At 38.2% G+C, this 16,643-nt stretch overlaps 1 protein-coding gene across 3 annotated transcripts in view; it reads right to left on the reverse strand.

The window, feature by feature from the left end:
• The window catches only part of anxa5a (annexin A5a), a 33,641-nt gene extending 17,289 nt beyond the window's left edge, over positions 1 to 16,352 (reverse strand). For 2 of the 3 annotated variants that reach the window (XM_075410384.2, XM_080304887.1), the window contains exons 1-8: positions 15,703 to 16,352; positions 15,463 to 15,547; positions 14,136 to 14,230; positions 11,768 to 11,881; positions 8,805 to 8,895; positions 6,854 to 6,933; positions 6,461 to 6,511; positions 4,276 to 4,369 (exon numbers count right to left, since the gene is read on the reverse strand). In XM_075410384.2, the coding sequence (XP_075266499.2) occupies positions 4,276 to 4,369; positions 6,461 to 6,511; positions 6,854 to 6,933; positions 8,805 to 8,895; positions 11,768 to 11,881; positions 14,136 to 14,230; positions 15,463 to 15,547; positions 15,703 to 15,741 (649 nt within the window). In that variant the 5' untranslated portion in view covers positions 15,742 to 16,352. The remainder of the gene's footprint in view (positions 1 to 4,275; positions 4,370 to 6,460; positions 6,512 to 6,853; positions 6,934 to 8,804; positions 8,896 to 11,767; positions 11,882 to 14,135; positions 14,231 to 15,462; positions 15,548 to 15,702) is intronic. The other variant, XM_080304891.1, reaches the window with a different exon arrangement.
• Positions 16,353 to 16,643: the final 291 nt, after the last annotated feature.

Genomic DNA, 16,643 nt, shown 5'->3' on the forward strand with positions numbered 1-16,643 from the left:
CAGTTTCTTGCAGGTTGAACCCCGGTGATTGGATTCTGATTAAAGTCCTCCAGCGGAAAAACTGGAGTGCTCCAAAGTGGGAAGGTCCCTTCCAGGTGCTACTTACCACACCCACAGCGTGTAAGATAGCCGAACGAGTTTCGTGGATTCATCAATCCCACGTGAAGAAAGTGTTTGCACCACAATAAGACGCCGGTTCCCCTGACTCTTACGTGAACCCCTGCTGGAGGACAGGGCTGAACGGGTTTCCCGCCCTGTGCTTCCTCGGCAGTGCTACTCACGTGGGAGCTCGGGTGTGCCTGGTCGCCCTGAAGATCAGACTGACCTATCCCACCGAAGAGCAGAACCAATAATAACACCAGGGACGCCTGAATAAAATCTCAACAAGATGACTGAGGAAAACAACCTGATAAATCCAGAAGAAGAACCAGCTTCAGAATCAATGCTAGCACCAGTTCCAGCCCCAAAGCTGTTGTGCTTGGGCGCTTGTGACATCAAACGAAAACTACTCATGTGCTACATATTCTGTCTAATGGCTATCCTCCTGATGACGACACTCTTTTGGTTGATGCCCAGTGGAACCCACAAGACAGTACCAATTATTCTCCGACCTAAGAGGTGGACCCACGACAACTCGCACCTGAAGGAGATAGACAAAGAACACAACCACCCGTGGCTGAACAATGCATGGTACCGGTATGTCCATGACAGAGTGCACAGAGAAGACAATGCCGCAAACTGCTATGTCTGCTCACATATGCCCACGACAGCACTCCATGCCACAGTGTATGGAAAGCCCCCAACCAAGGCTGAAGCACTCTGCATATATGACAAAGCCATTACCGGGACCTGCTCAACACCAGGAAAACCTGTGATGGTGATAGGTGGATCCATAAAGGACCAAAACAGCAACACATGCCACAACACTACACAATATATAGTCCCACAGAGTGTAAAGTCTCTAATCTACAACATAACAAACTGCACCCATCAGTACCCAAATATAAACTACACCTGCAATGAAGCCTACTGGGTGCATATAAACGTCAGCCATAGAAAACTGAAATCATTCTCAGTTGTTTTGCCACCTGACATACAACACCCAGTGTGCTTTAACTTCACAGGAGCAACCGGACAAACAGGTACGCCCCAGGGTCTGAAGAAATTAGGACAAAACCGAAACTGCTCCATGATCCTGGCGGCACCAGATTGGGATGGCATCGGCTCATCAACAGGTACATACTGGGTACAGGGCGCAGCTTGGGCGTGTGGCCTGAAAGTCTATTTCATGCTGCCACCAAACAGCACCGGACTCTGTGCCCCTGTTCTGGTATCTGACCACACCTTTAAGATGTCAGTGAACAGCAACACCAGAGCTAAACGTAACACAGGCCTCAAGCCCCATGATCCATATCTTGGTTCTGATGTACCAGATGACTTCAAACTCTGGACCAAGAGCCAGAAGGTAATACACGCTTTGTTTCCATGGATAGGAGTAGGGAAACACGCACTACGGATAGAAACCCTGGACTATCGTTTTGGATTATTTTTAAATGCTTCAACCCGCATTAATCAAGGACAGAATGAAGAAATTGATGCAATTCGCATCACTGTCATGCAGCACCGAGTGGCTTTAGACATCATTCTCGCAGAGAAAGGTGGTCTCTGCGTATTGTTTAACACTACATGTTGTACCTACATACCTGATAACATCCATTCATTAAATATGACAAATGCTTTGAATGTTTTGAAACAACTGAGCGGCTCTTGGAAATCTCTACTGATTAAAGGCCTGTTGGCCCTTTTCAGTGTGATGTTACTATTTTGCCTTTTCATTGCTTGTATTATCCCATGTCTGAGAAGCATAATGACAAACATGTTCAAGCGTATGTTAGGAAACCATGTCTTGGCTCAGTCAGTTATGGAGGATCCCTATCGTCAGTATGATATGCTGAGTGTGGGAGAGAGAGAAGAAAATCTCTATGACAATCTTGACAAGCTTGTTGTTTAATTATTTCACTGAATGACGTGCAAGTTGAAAATGTGACTAACAAGTGACTATGCATTGAGTAAAACATGTGAAATATATTAACATCAGGAGGGAATGTTAAGAGAATTTTTATTTTAGTTAAATCATTAAAGTATAATCAAGTAGAAACAAGTATGCCTTATAATCAAGTGTTTATATATTTTCACACGGTAAAGCTTACTGTTGAAAAGAACACAATGTATTCCTTGCTTAAGTGTGTGAGATGTTTGACAAAGACAGGATATATACATGCATTCTTTACTTCAGTGTCTGCGATGTCAGATAAGCATGAATACTGCTGTGTCGTTGTTTTTCAGTTTGTGTGCAGAAGTTAGATAGCTAAGACAATGCCTGAGCTCTCCCCTCTTCAGTTGAAAGAGGAAGTACTATGTAACCCATTTTGCCTTATAAATAAAGCGAGTAAACGGTGCTCGGTGTGTTAGTCTGCTCAGAGACTCTCACCCGTGCGCACGTCTTTGAAACTCTGAGTCGGTCTGCCAGTGTCTCATTTCTCTCTTACTGTGTTTGAACAAATTGTCAACCCCTTGACACTCCGATTCTGTTTCTGAAACAAAGTCATTGACTTCTGTTAGTAAATCGGTTACAAAGCAAGACTTTCTAAGACTTTCAGACTCCAGTGGACCATGGTGTGAACCATGATCCACAAACTGAGAACATTTTGCACTATCTACCAAGTTACTCTAAGAGCGCACTGACAACTCATCCAGGAGGTCACAAAAAAAACCCCAAACAACACCCAAAGAACTGAAAACCTCACTTGTTTTAGTTAAGGTCAGAGTTCATGATTCAACAACAAGGAGGAGACTGGGTAATCATGGCATCATGCCTATGGGAGAGTTCTAAGATGAAAACTATTGTTAATCAGAGAGTACACAAAGGCTCGTCTCATGTCTGCCATTTATGATCCCCAAGACTTTTGGGAAAAAAATTTGTAGACTAACAAGACAAAGGTTGAGCTTTATGGGAGTTTTGAGTCCCATTACATCTGGTGCAAAACTAACAGCATTGTATAAAAATAACACCATACTAACAGTCAAATGTGGTGGTGGTAGTGGGATGGCCTGGGGCTGCTATGCTGCTTCAGGGCCTGGACAACTTACCCAAACTCCATCAATGGAACCATGAATTTTGCAATTCTACAAAGAAGAGTGGGTCAAAATTCACAAAATGTGTCCATAGTGATGTGAAAGGCTCATTGCCAATTATTGCAAATGCTTGACTGTTGTTGTTGTTCTCAAGGATGGTACAAGTAGTTATTATCTCCAATAAATCCAAGATCTATTGGAGATCACGGTCTGGTTTTCATTAGTGGAGAGAAGGTTGAACAAGTGACAACTTTAAGGTTAAAACTGTCTCTAGTGCCATTACTGAATGGTAATAGGTGAAATTGTAAATAAGTGTTTATATGTGTGTGTTATTGTACATGACGTGTTCCTCTCGATTCTCCAAAGTAAATTTCTGTCAAGGAAGACAATAAAGGCTAATCTAAACTAATTGGCACAGATACAGAGGCATCAGTGTAAACTGAAATAACTGACATATTCCTGGTGTACCTCACTGCCTCATCAGTTAAAAAGTTGAATGTTGACGCAAATGCAAAAGAGACTGTCCCAACCACAAAAAAGACACAGATTGTCTGTTGTTTACTTAACTCTTTCCTGATAAACAACATATTGCAGTTGTGGAGCAAGTTAGTAGCTTTTCGCCTCTTAATGAGGACCACAATTTTTAGAGTTCAGAGAATAGGTCAGCATACGTGTTTGAACAGGTTTATATCCACTGTCATATGTTATGTTATATTGGTTTAATTGTGAAATTAATATGTTACTTTGTATTTTATCTTAGTATTGCTGCGTCATTTTACTAAACCAAACTTGTCTACATTTTTTATTTTAATAAAAAAAGTTAACGTTACTAGATCAGAAAAACTGTGAAACGAGCAGTCAAAGTAATTTGATAGAAACTTGCCAACAACTGACTTTTAAAAGACTTGCTAAAGCACATCGATCGGTTTGTTGTTTGCTCACATCTGACTAAACCATTGCACTTTCTACGCTCTCAACTTACTCTCCACAATCTGTGCTGTTTAAGCATGCTTCACTGATATTTCCTGCACATTTTCTTACACTTTGACTTTTTTGTTTTCCTTTTTTTTTCCAGTGTTTGTCTTACACAGCATATCACGACATCCAAATGGGCTGGCACAGGCAAACTGGCAAACTCACCTTTTCTGAGATGTTCAGCGCTCCTGTTGCCCAGAATTGTGATAAATTTTTCCTCATCTGTGCCAAACTTTCCCTCACCAGCAGCATACAAGTCCTGTAATGGAAGACACACACACACACACACACACACACACACACACACACACACACACACACACACACACACACACACACACACACACACACACACACACACACACACACACACACACACACACCTCGTGCTGACTTGATTTATTGAAACACATGTTAAGAAATGACAGCCTTGTACTGTGCCAAATCAACAATGTCTTTTCCCCCTATTTGTTATTATAAAGAAAATCTAGATTTCCTGATTTTATGTCCTTCACCAAACGAAGGTTTTTGCTTTTTTTTTTTCTATCCTTGCTCAGAAATATTTTATCATATGATCAAATACCAAAATAATAACATATTCATATGAGTAATTTATTATTGCTTTTTAATGAATTAGCATTGCTTATTTCTCCTAATTTGATCACAGAGTGGCTTAACAACGCTCTGGTGTTATGAGTCAAGACGGACTGCTAGTCATGATAATTTGGTGTGTGTTTAGATACATGTTATTGAATGTTAATGTCTGCTACATGTAATGGTTTTAAAACAAGATGCCATAATTACACACACCTCTGTATGTCTAATGCCAACTTTTGGTGCAAGTATAGGAAGTAATACAAATTATATCAGTGTGTAAAGTTCCCCTTGAGGCACAGACTTTCCATTTCCTTAAACTTAAACAGACTTATTGAATATGTGGAAAACTGTATATTTATAGTGATACCCCAATGTCTATCTATTAAACATCATGCAGTGAGCTTAGCACACATACTGGACATGTGGAAACAGTTAGACTGTGTCTCTCCAAAGGTAACAAAATCCGCCTCCCTACACCTCAACACCTCACACATTATTTATCCAGTACAAAGATCGAAGTGTGTACGTGACAGTTCAATAATTTACTGCAGGGGATATGTGCAGGACTTTTTGGTAGAGAGCTATAACTTCTTGGAATCTTCACTGGGTGGCTGGAAATCAATACTAGTTGAGAAATAATCCTTATTTTTTATTTATTACATTTTTTTTTGCCATGTTAAAAATGATCTTCTAAGCCTCCCTATACCTTACCCAAAAAGTTAATTCTGTTGATCTGGATGTATTGATTTCAGTCGGAGAAACGTTTCGTCACTTATCCAAGTGACTGGGATGAGTGACGAAATGTTTAAAGTAATCCCTGTTGACCCTTTAATGGGCTTTGGTGAGATGCCTCCATTTATTCTTTCTCTGAAACAACCCATTTTATCTCCTCCTATTTAAATTAACCTTGTTCTGATAGGCAAACAGTGAGTGTCTGCAGTCGTAGAACATGGTGGAGGCTCTGTCATGGTTTGGGGCTTTATTTCAGCCACAGGTGTTGGAGATTATTGAAATTAATGGAATGATGAATTATTAATGCAGAGAAGAACCATTAGATTCTGATCCAGCATGCAATACCAGCTGATAACAACAACTTAATTTTTAAACATGACAATGATCCCACACTGCCAGGGCAGTAAAAGCATGCATAGATAGAAAAAACACACAATGGAACACTATTATGGGCATTGACCGCTCGCAGGAGAGCCTGGACAGCAACATTATTGAAGCAGTGTGGGATCATCTTGATAGAGAACAGAACAAAAAGGCAGCCGACCTCCAAAGAAAAGCTTTGAATATCTTTCAAGAAACCTGGGCAACTATTCCTGAAGGCTACTTAAAGAAATTACAAGAAAGCTCAGGCTGTGTTAAAACATGGTCAAATATTGACTTTCATCCTTTTTAGAATAGCATAAGCTCTGTTTTTGTCATATATGTTCCACATTTCAATAAATTGCTGCACTTATTTCCCATTTTCAAGTAAAATATTAAGAAATGAAGTGTAACTCAAGACTTTTTCAAAGTACTGTATACAAAAAATAAGGAAAACATAGTAGTCCTGTAAAAACAATGGAATTAGACATAAAAAATAAAAAAAACCCCGGCTCGATTAACACCAGGGTAATAATAAAAACAGTGATTTCTTGTTAATGTAGTGTTGAAGTTGCTTGAATTCGCTGGACAAACTCACAAAGCTAAAGTGGAAAGCCAGCTCTTGCCATGTGTATTTTTATCTCATGTTCTTCCTTCTTACCTTAGCGTCTTTCTCGATCTTTTCCTCGTCTACTCCCTCCTCCCTACTCCCCTTTGCAGCCAGACGAAAAAAAGAGAGGTAGGAAACCAGACAGGTACAAAGACAGGTGGACAAACATAGAGTAAAGTAGGTCAGTGTGGATGGAAACATGGTGCGCTCAGACCTCTCAACCCAGGTAACATCTGAACACCTAATTAAATGATCCCTCAAATCTACAAGAACCATGAAAATTACTTTTCCTTCTGTATAAACATCACATTAAAGAAACTAAATGTGCTGTCATCCCCCTCCCCCTTTCCAGCCTACACGTCTCATGACTTTCTAATGGCATCACTGTAGGATCTCATTATCAGGAAAAGAAACATAAGTCTTTCCAGCAGTGCCCTTCTTTACCTGCAGCAGGATCACCAGCAGTTTCTGATAGTGCCCTGAGGTGTCACCACAGATATCCTTCTCCAGCTTTCCGCCAAACTCTGGAGGAAAGAAGAGAAGGGGGTCAGACGATTGCTTACAGTTCCTGTTCACGACAGTTGCTAATGATTTCAGTCGACCTTAGTAGGCTGTCCTCTGTTTTGCAGGATGAGCCATGAGAGGAGAGATTTGATTAGTTGACTAAGGGTCTATGCTTTCATCCAGATCAGATAAACTGCATTCTCTGCCTTGGGCCATTTGAGCCTTTGTTATCACATATTTTCCATCACGGTTTGTTGTAAGTCACAGCTGCTATGTTAGAGACCTTTCATTAAAGTGTGACAGGTGATACAAAGGTGCAGTGTGTTTATTACTCGGATGACAGAACATATTACACTGAAAATAAAAAGGATCAGCACCACGCTATGGGCTTTAAATAAGCATGGTACTCTAGAGAAAAGAGGAGATATTATAAATCTATATGAATAAAGAAACTATATACGATATACTGTTATTTCTGTACTATGCAGTAAATTGACAATAGGCACGCCATCATAGGTTTGGGACTAAAATACTTGAGGGAGGGGTTTGCATTAGGATGGGCATTTAATGTAAAATCTGTTACAACTCAAGTATGCAGATCCATCTGCTATGGTGAGCCCTTGGGAATGAGCCCAGACCTTTATTTTACTAGCAGGCATGAGTGCCTGTGCATTGCTCCTATGCAGCTTGGATATCCAAGCTGTATACCCTTGCTTGCTACCCTCAGCTAATAACTTAGCACTCAACCATCTTGTCTAAATATGGTCACTTCTGGCTTTTGTGGTGTCCAAAATGAATGTTTTGGCTTCGAAATGTGAATTTCTTATTCACAGTTGTCTTATAAAATCTATGTTTGCTTACAGAGTCATAAGGATAAAGCGATTCAAACTTGTCCTGTGTACTCTAATGTAGATCCCCAAGTTTCCTACACAAACATCATATAAATTTAACGAAGATTTGGAACAAATTAAACTGAGTGAGAAGTTGGACAACTTGGAATTGTAAGCACAAGGAAAGGCCAGATAATTTTCAGCTAACTCAGCCTATTAGCTAATTAGCAAGTCAGTGTAATCCTTAAACGTGTGATAGACTCACAGCCTATCTAGTGTACCCCGCCTCTCACACTGTTACACACTGTTCCTGCTACTAAGTGACCCTGAATGGAATAAGCAATTAAGAAAATGGATGGATCGAATTTCATCTCTATAGTTTTAAGACAATTAATTACCTATAAAAAAAAATCACTCCAGACACAGACTGGGTATCTTGATTTTGAATATTTGAAGGCCTCGTAGGCGCACACACACACACACACACACACACACACACACACACACACACACACACACACACACACACACACACACACACACACACACACACACACACACGTCCTTTTGTAACAACAGTAACCCTACACATTGAAAAATGATGACTTGGAAGTGGCATAGTCATCTTAGTTCTTTTATAAACTGTTGTGTTTTTTTCAGCGCCCCCAAAAAACTTGTGGGCATGGGCATGTAACTAAATTACGTTTGGTAAGTTCTCATTTTCCACTAATAATCCAAACTGGATTCTTTTAATTATGACTCATTTCCTCGTTGTTATTTTTTAACTGTGACAATTATAACCAATTAAGCTTTAATCAAAACATGATCTTGACATTAATCAAATCCCCTTTGTGCCAAAAACTATCAAAACATTAATGGCAGTTTACTTTTAAAAAGTAAAAAGCTATAAAGCTTTTAAAGGCGCAGATATCTTCTGCCAGTGCAGTGCCAGTAAAACAAAACATCTTAATGCATTCTTCTAGATGCGTCATTATTTGTAGTAGTCACAGTAACCATGTTTGTCTGTTTTTCTCTGCCTCTTCATCAGTGGAGTGTTTTACCTTTCTTGTACACTTTGGTGATTTCTTTAATCTGCTCGCCAGTCCTTGAGGCCAGGATCTCAATTAGCACTTCATCTTCAGTCCCGGCACCCTGGGAACCCGACGCATGAGATAAATGGAGTCAGTGTGAAACAATATCCATATCTGTTCAATATTAAATTTTAGTACATGTTTATTATACATTAGGCTATATCATTGATTAGTAATATGAAAAAAAGAAAGCCTAAAAGTCGATAAAGAAAAATATAGAAATAATAAAAGATGTACAACTTGAGAGCATAGCAGAGTTAAAAGGTTTGCAATTAGAGAACGAATAGGTTCAGTACTAAAGAGAATTATCTTTGACGTTCACTTCTCTATGCTGCAATTAACCTTACAGCAAGACTGTCTGGCAAACCTAACTAATGGAGGAGTGGGTGTGATAGGAATGTTGAGGCCAAGTCCTAAATGCTTTGCTCTCACTTTGACTAAACACTTCATTTGCACATGGGTAATGCAAATGTAAATGTGTCTGAAGAATAATGAGACAGAAAAAAAATTTCATTTGTAAATCATATGAGAATCTGAGAGTTTGCTAAATGTTTTTCCCTCATGCAATTCCCTTCTAACTTTATGAGCCTCCTGTGACCTGAAAAAGAGCACTCATAAAATGTCTGAAATGTCTATAATATAATATGTCCAGTTTGATCTGACATCTTTTTTCATTTGAGTTTCACTGAAGGTACAAAAGATAGATCTAATGGACTACAATGCTCCAATGCTGCAAAACAAAATGTTTGCAGGAGATATAGAGAGAAAGCTTAACCAATTTAAAGATATCTGTATATGAATTTTTGGAATATATTGGCAAAAGAAAAAAAGAGTTATGGTATTTGAGACGTTCTAGATTCTAGTTTTAGTCTGTTTGAATTTAAAATTGTATTGACAATTTAACAAACTGTCAAATCTGCAATCTCAAAATATTGAGCTACGGTCTGCCAACGAGTTAACTATGAATTAACTTTAAATACAATTATGTGCATTCATCAAGTGCATGGAACCGAAAGTCTTGGCTATTATTGATTATCAGTCATTCATTGTCTGGATGTCACCAAAACCCCCTGAATCATTAGGCATTACCCCCTGCAGCTAAGTCATCAGATGACAGTTTCAATTTTACTGTAACAATGAAAACAAAAAGGCTAAAACCACCATGTAGTACCTGTGACAAAACACAATAAGTCTTTTGTGCCTGAATTTAATTGTTTTGTCCTTGCCTTTGTTCTCAGTTTTAAACATGTCTTAGTCATGGCTACATTGTCTGAAGTCTAAAGCAAGCTGCTGAATACAAACAAAGTAATCTGAAAGAAAAGAGCTCTGCAATAAGCTGACAAACTCAAAGCCAGCAGTATGATCACCTTATGCAGTCATCACAGCTGCTACTGCTATCAAACTGTGGTGAACTTCCAGCAAACTTTTGACAAACAGGTCCAATATTATTCTTGTCATCCACAAACTCTGGATAAATGTTATAATTTTAACAAATTTAATTCAATTTATTAATTTTAACTCTTAGATAAATATAATGTCTCCACTAGCTATTTGTTGCTGGACAGCCTAGAGTTTAACATTTTTCTACTTCAGCTATTATTACATTAATACATAATCATAGTTTCTTAATCTAGGAAGTCTAAAAGGGGCATTAGAAACAACAAATATGTATGAATTAATGAGAAATAAATAATACTTTAGTGGTTGCATGCATTATTATGGTATTCTTTTGAAAATTTGCTTGTTCAAAATATTAAAGACTTACAAAGACTGCATTTTCATTATATTTCTGTTTGATTCAGATATATGAATTAGCAGACCTACAAAAACTGAATAGTCAGATAATAAGAAGTATGAGTAATGAGTTTTTAAATGGCTGATGATCACTTTGGCTGTCAGTACAAGTGCACTCCCACTAATTTTAGAAGCACCCTAAACTATTGTGTTCTGGAAACGAGCCCTGGCTATTGGTTGAAAACAGCTGCTTCCTGCTGTTGGAGTCGAGCTTGATGATAGCATTGTAACATATCAGTAAATGTGATGTAATGCCAAAATGTTGATCTAAAAAAGAATGGGCATCAGAGATTGGTCTAAATGGTCTTTGTGGAGTTGTCAAGCAGCTTCTATCGCATACTGTTAACATAAAATAAAAGGTTTTGAATGTCATGTGGGAAAACAGATAATAATACATGTTAGGTGGCCTACCTGTTGGCCCAAAGATTTATAATGAAGCTGAGTTGAGTTAAGAGACTAGTAGCAACAGTGGCAGGAACTATTTTTTTATTATGTAGAAAGAGTTCCTGCCACTGTTGCTTTTAGTTAAAAAGACAAACTGGAAAAAGGTCCTTCTGGTGGCAAACATTTTACCTTTTCAACCAAACTTTTCAGAACACTTTTTCAGTAATGTTTGAGTTCCATTTATGTGGGCTAAAGAGAGGGAGGGAGCTGGTAGTGTGCATGATATCTTACTAGCAATTATGTTTGCAACTCTTTTTTCATGTATTAGATGCTTTATTGCTAATGTTGAAACTCTGTGTAATGTAGATTAAAAAAATTAAACCTTTTCATCTCTTGTAGTTAAAATCTGTAAAGTGGCTTCAATATGAATATAGTGCATTGACTGAATAAAAGATGGACATAATCATAATGACATCACCTATTGGTTTGAGAAGCCACTGCATTGCTGAACAGTATTATTTTGTTTCTATGTACAAAGTGAATAATGAATAACAGCAAAACACACACATACACCAAAAATTGAAATTTCAGTGGTCCCTAATTTACTCATTTGTTTGTCTGGCTTTGAGAAGTTGAAATGTCTGTTGTCAACTATGAAGTGTTTCCTAATCAAACATTATTCAAAAAACATCACAATAAAAACGTAGGCTACATTCACATTTACATGAGACCTGTAACGTGGTTTAAGTTGTTACCTTGAGAGCGTTGTGCAGGAGAGTAGCATCATATAAGACAGATGGGGTCATCAGAGCCACAATAAGACTCTCAAACAGTCCACCGAGCTCAGATTTCAGTGCACTGACCAAGTCCTGTGGTCAAATAATTAATAATAATGAGAGGAGCTAAAACAGTAATAACTATATTGGTAACAGGGACATTTATATAAACCACACCAGATCCCAACATTAAAAAACACAAAATGGCCATTCAGGACCTTGATGTGAAGAAGATGAGGGGAAAAAAAAATTACATCTCACTGCTTCGCTTATACTTAGAGTATTCAATGTGACCTGCAGAAGAGGAAAATATATTTACTTTGCAAATTACTCACAGCTGGCTTTCTCTAAATTGTTTTCTGCCTCCAATGATTTGTGCATTGCAGGAACCAAATGAACAACAGCATATACCATTGTTATTTGAGTATGTGGCTCTATTTGTGTACACAAAAACACCCACAGCACTGTGCTCATCCAAGTGCTCTTTGGAGAAGTCCAGAAATCACGATTCTAGCTGAATACATTAGATATTAAGCAGAAATTCCCCATATTTCTGGATAACACAATCCATCTATTTGTTACCGTATTTTTTGTGTGTAGAACGAGTTAAATTTCTCAAGTCAGACTAATCAAATCCCTACAAAGAATGTGGAAAAAAGAAAATGACAGAGGATGTAATATTTTGTTCGGTTATATAGAAAAAAGTAGACTCGGGCTTCAGATATTTTTGCAGTTGAGCACAATTGTGTAATGGCGTCATGACATTTTAATACATCTCATAAAGATTCTCTGCAATACTGAGCAAAGCAAAAAGTCTCACGTTCTGGGTCATTTTGATAAAACACTGTAATATACAGAGCTATCCCTGGAGCTGTTTTGTGATACATCTATGCTCTCTCAAACTCCTCCATCTACTTATACTTGAGACAGAAAGAAAATTAGCTTTCAGCTTTCAATCCACAGGTGGGCATAAAAAAAATCTTCACTGTGTGACAGAACAGTGAGACTATGGATGCTTAAAATTCTGTCTAACTAGCTGCACTGAATTCTGCGCCATAGAGACTGGGGAGAACTGCCCTTCCTGCCACTTATTTGAGGACTGTTCAGTCTTGATCCAAAATCTTGCCCTTTAAATCACAGACTTAATGTTTTTGGCTGCCTTTTTGCTGTTAAAAATTGATGAACAGAAGACAGCCAATGGTGAAAAACCAGCAAGATTCTATACTTAAGTAATATAACAATGTGAAAAAATTACAAGCAAAGGTCCTGTATGCAAAATTTCACCTAGTTAGGTGCACAAAAAGCAATGGAAATGTTATAAGTCATAAGGATTTATTCCTCTATCAGTTGTACCTGCTCCCTAATTGATTAAATAGGTATTGGAGAACTCATCCAAGGAAAAGCTCAAAACTAATCAAGTGCAATATTGAGGTCTTTACTTAAGCACATTTGTTTGTATTTTGAACATAGCTAATTCATTCTTTAATAGCTTTAAAATGTGACTCTGACATGCTAGTGCAGTGCTTTGCACCGTCACCTCACAGCAAAAAGGTCCTTAAATTCAGGCTAGGGCCTCTTTGTTTTTTTTATTATTATTTTTAGTAAAAAAAAATAAATTAGTAAAATATAATGACTGTAAATTGCCTTCAGGTGTAAACGATAGCTGGAAGCTACGACACATTGTAGTCCCCTTTGTTTTGATGTCAAATAACACAGAAGCCCCAAGTACCCGCTGTTCAGAGTTTTAGTTTGTGAGGGGCAGCCAATCAGAAGACAGTTACCTTAAAGGAAGAGGAGCTAAACTGTCTTTTTTGAGACAGAGAAAGTAGTGAGAGGTTGCATCAAGGCCCAATTTGACATAAATAAGGATTATTTTGAGTTGTGAAACACACACACAGCTGGAGTCTAAGACTAAATATACTGGGCTGGAAATGAGCATGAGAAGTGCATGTTAAATATACAATTCTTAAAACAGTCAAGATGTTACACATGCACAAACCTACTGTAGACAGATACTCATTTCTGGGCTTATTACTTGTGAGCCCAACACAGAAGCATGGTGCAGGAAGGTGGGGAGGCACATAACAGCTGACAGTGTGCAAGAGGTGGGGTACACTCATGACAAGACTAATACATCCCATGGTGAATGCAGAAAGACAGACAACTATTCACGCTCAGTGAAACACCTGCAGCATATTTAGAAGGATGATATATTCTCAGTCTTCAGTGCCTGGGGTGAAGTTGACCATCAGCCAGGTTGGTTTTGTGAAGTGAGGAATGCAGAGTGGATGGCACGACCTGTAATTGTATATCAGTTCTCTGTTTAATTCCTAGTGGCTCTTCTCACCTTTCCGTGGGCCTTTTTATATGCTGCCTTAATTTGCTGGCGCTGATCATTGCTGCGGGCTGTAAGAAGCATGAGGATGGCATCTTCATCTGTACCTGCACCAGAAATCATATAAACCTTAAATAATGTGTGGAAAATGACTCTGAAATCATCTGCAATGTGGGTCAAGACAAAAGAAGCTTTTCATTTCAAGTCTTTCTTTTCAAACACAACACAAATCCTTATTATGATAGCTTCCAGTATATCCTAACCTAAATGAGTCAGCCTGTTAGAGCATGAGATCAGGATTCAAAAGGATTGGCATGGCAGATGATCTAACAACCAATAGCTTTCTAAAGTCAACAGCACCTTAGTAAAAAAAAAAAAAAAAAAAAAAAAAAAGGCTCAGAGACGCAAACAGGCTGAAGCAGCATGTATCATTTTCAATTCAGGGATCAAATGTTAAATTAGTGAAAGGTAATTATGGCACAAAGCCCAGCTGATCTGCAGTGACAGCACTGACTAAAGAACTGTACTTAAGTAATGCAAGTCTGCTGTTTCAAGTTTGAGTCCACAGTAGTTTGCAGACAGGGAAACCATTAATTAGATCTAATGGTTCTGCTTGTACTGGTCATAAAGTGTTAGGAAATATAATTTACAGTGTTATCGCTTTCTCTCTCTGACACATGCGTCAGTTTTAATGTTGGTGATACACTAATTGGTAAAACACACTAGAAAAATGAATTGCTTTCCCATCTTTCAGATGATGCTTACAAAAGGGAGCAGTTCAGATGCTCTGACAGCTGTGTCAGTAATGTGTTTTTATCTTTGTTCATTATCTGTTTTCACATCCTTTCCTGTATTTACAACCACTACTGACAAATAAGAAGACAACTGTTTTTTATTAAATTAATATAGGATGAAATGACTGGTCATGCTTTTTGTAGCTTTGCCTCCTTACATCACCACAGTGGACTTTAAATCAAGCAGTCAATATGTAATTATGTGCAGAATTTCAGCTTTAAACCAAGGAATGTTACAAAAATTGTGCATGACTATTTAGAAATTACAGTAGTTTTATACTTAGTTCCCCATTTTCAGAGGTACAGCTTTTTCATTGAATGACTTACATAGGGACCTGCCAAGTAAATAAATAAACACACCTAAGCAGCTATATAAAAAAAAAAAAAAAAAAAAAAAAAGCTTTCAACTGTGCAAAGAATTCATTTTTTGTATTTATGGTCATCGCTGTGAAATGTTGCATACAATAGTTAGTTAATGTCGTATGACATGCTAGTGTCAATGTGAAATGAAAGTGAGCAGCAATACATTTAAGCAGGATACTGACCCATCCCTTTCATGGCCTTATGGAGGATTTCAGCATCATGTTTGGCATTGAAGTTGACGTAAGGTCTAACGCTGCCTCGGTACGCCTGTAGGAAGAGAGCAACACATGTAAGTAATAAAACATTTGTAACAAGCAAAGGTTTCCTTCATCTGTCTTTGTTAGTAACAACAGTTAGCATGCTGATGTGAATGCACTCATGTAAGTGCAAGTATGCATGCATTTTATATACCCAATACTCACTGTTGTTACACCCCAGACCAGGGAACCGGCGTGCGACATAAGGAAAATAAAAATAAGGAAAAAATGCCCCCCACACTCCCTGCTCTCAAGGAGGACGAACCAACAAAAAACAGCTACCACGGATTTCACAACAGCCAGTCAGTTTATTGAGTCCCAAAAGGTAGCAGGCATCAGGGTGAGCATGGCCAAAACAAACAAAAACTCTAGAAATGAAATGCAGCTGGCTTACCTTCACAGAAAACCCCAAATGAAAATTACAGGTGTCTTACCTGCCTCCCTAACCAAAAACAGGAGAAAAGGTTCCCAAAGAAAAATGGCTTCTCACCCCTACAGCTAACGAGTTAAAAAAGTATTGACAACTATTTACATCTATATACAACAAACTATTTACAACACAGGGGGAGATCACGACCCATGACAAACTGAAACACAGGGCTTAAATACATAGAGGGAGCAATCAGGGAATGGACAACAGGAGGGAAACACAGCTGGGGCAAATCAGAACTGACGAGACAAGGAAGCGTAAACTGAACACACTGAGATAAGACAGACCTTCAAAGTATAACAGGAAACACACGCCTAACACAAAACACTGACAACATTGGATCGTAACACTGTACTTTCACACATAGGTTATTACCAATTCTGGCTCGAATCATACATGAAAAAAAAACAATTATATTATTTTTTGTGCACCTATTGCACTTAAAATTAAATCCTTCCCAGATCAATTCTCAATTTAAAACCAATGGTAGTGCAGTAGTAGTGAATTAGTACAAGACTTTCATAACTTTAGCACCATTTCAGCTAGTCGGGTAGATGGTGCTTCATGCAATGCCCTTTTCTGGCAGAGAATAAAACTCCAGCAGAATTTTTTTATTCTGTGGGCATAAAAATTTTAAGATACTGAAAATTGCAAGCGACTGTTAGTAGCAGCACTA

Source organism: Astatotilapia calliptera, chromosome 2 (assembly GCF_964374335.1).
Source record: "Astatotilapia calliptera chromosome 2, fAstCal68.1, whole genome shotgun sequence".
NCBI classification, from domain to species: Eukaryota; Metazoa; Chordata; class Actinopteri; order Cichliformes; family Cichlidae; genus Astatotilapia; species Astatotilapia calliptera.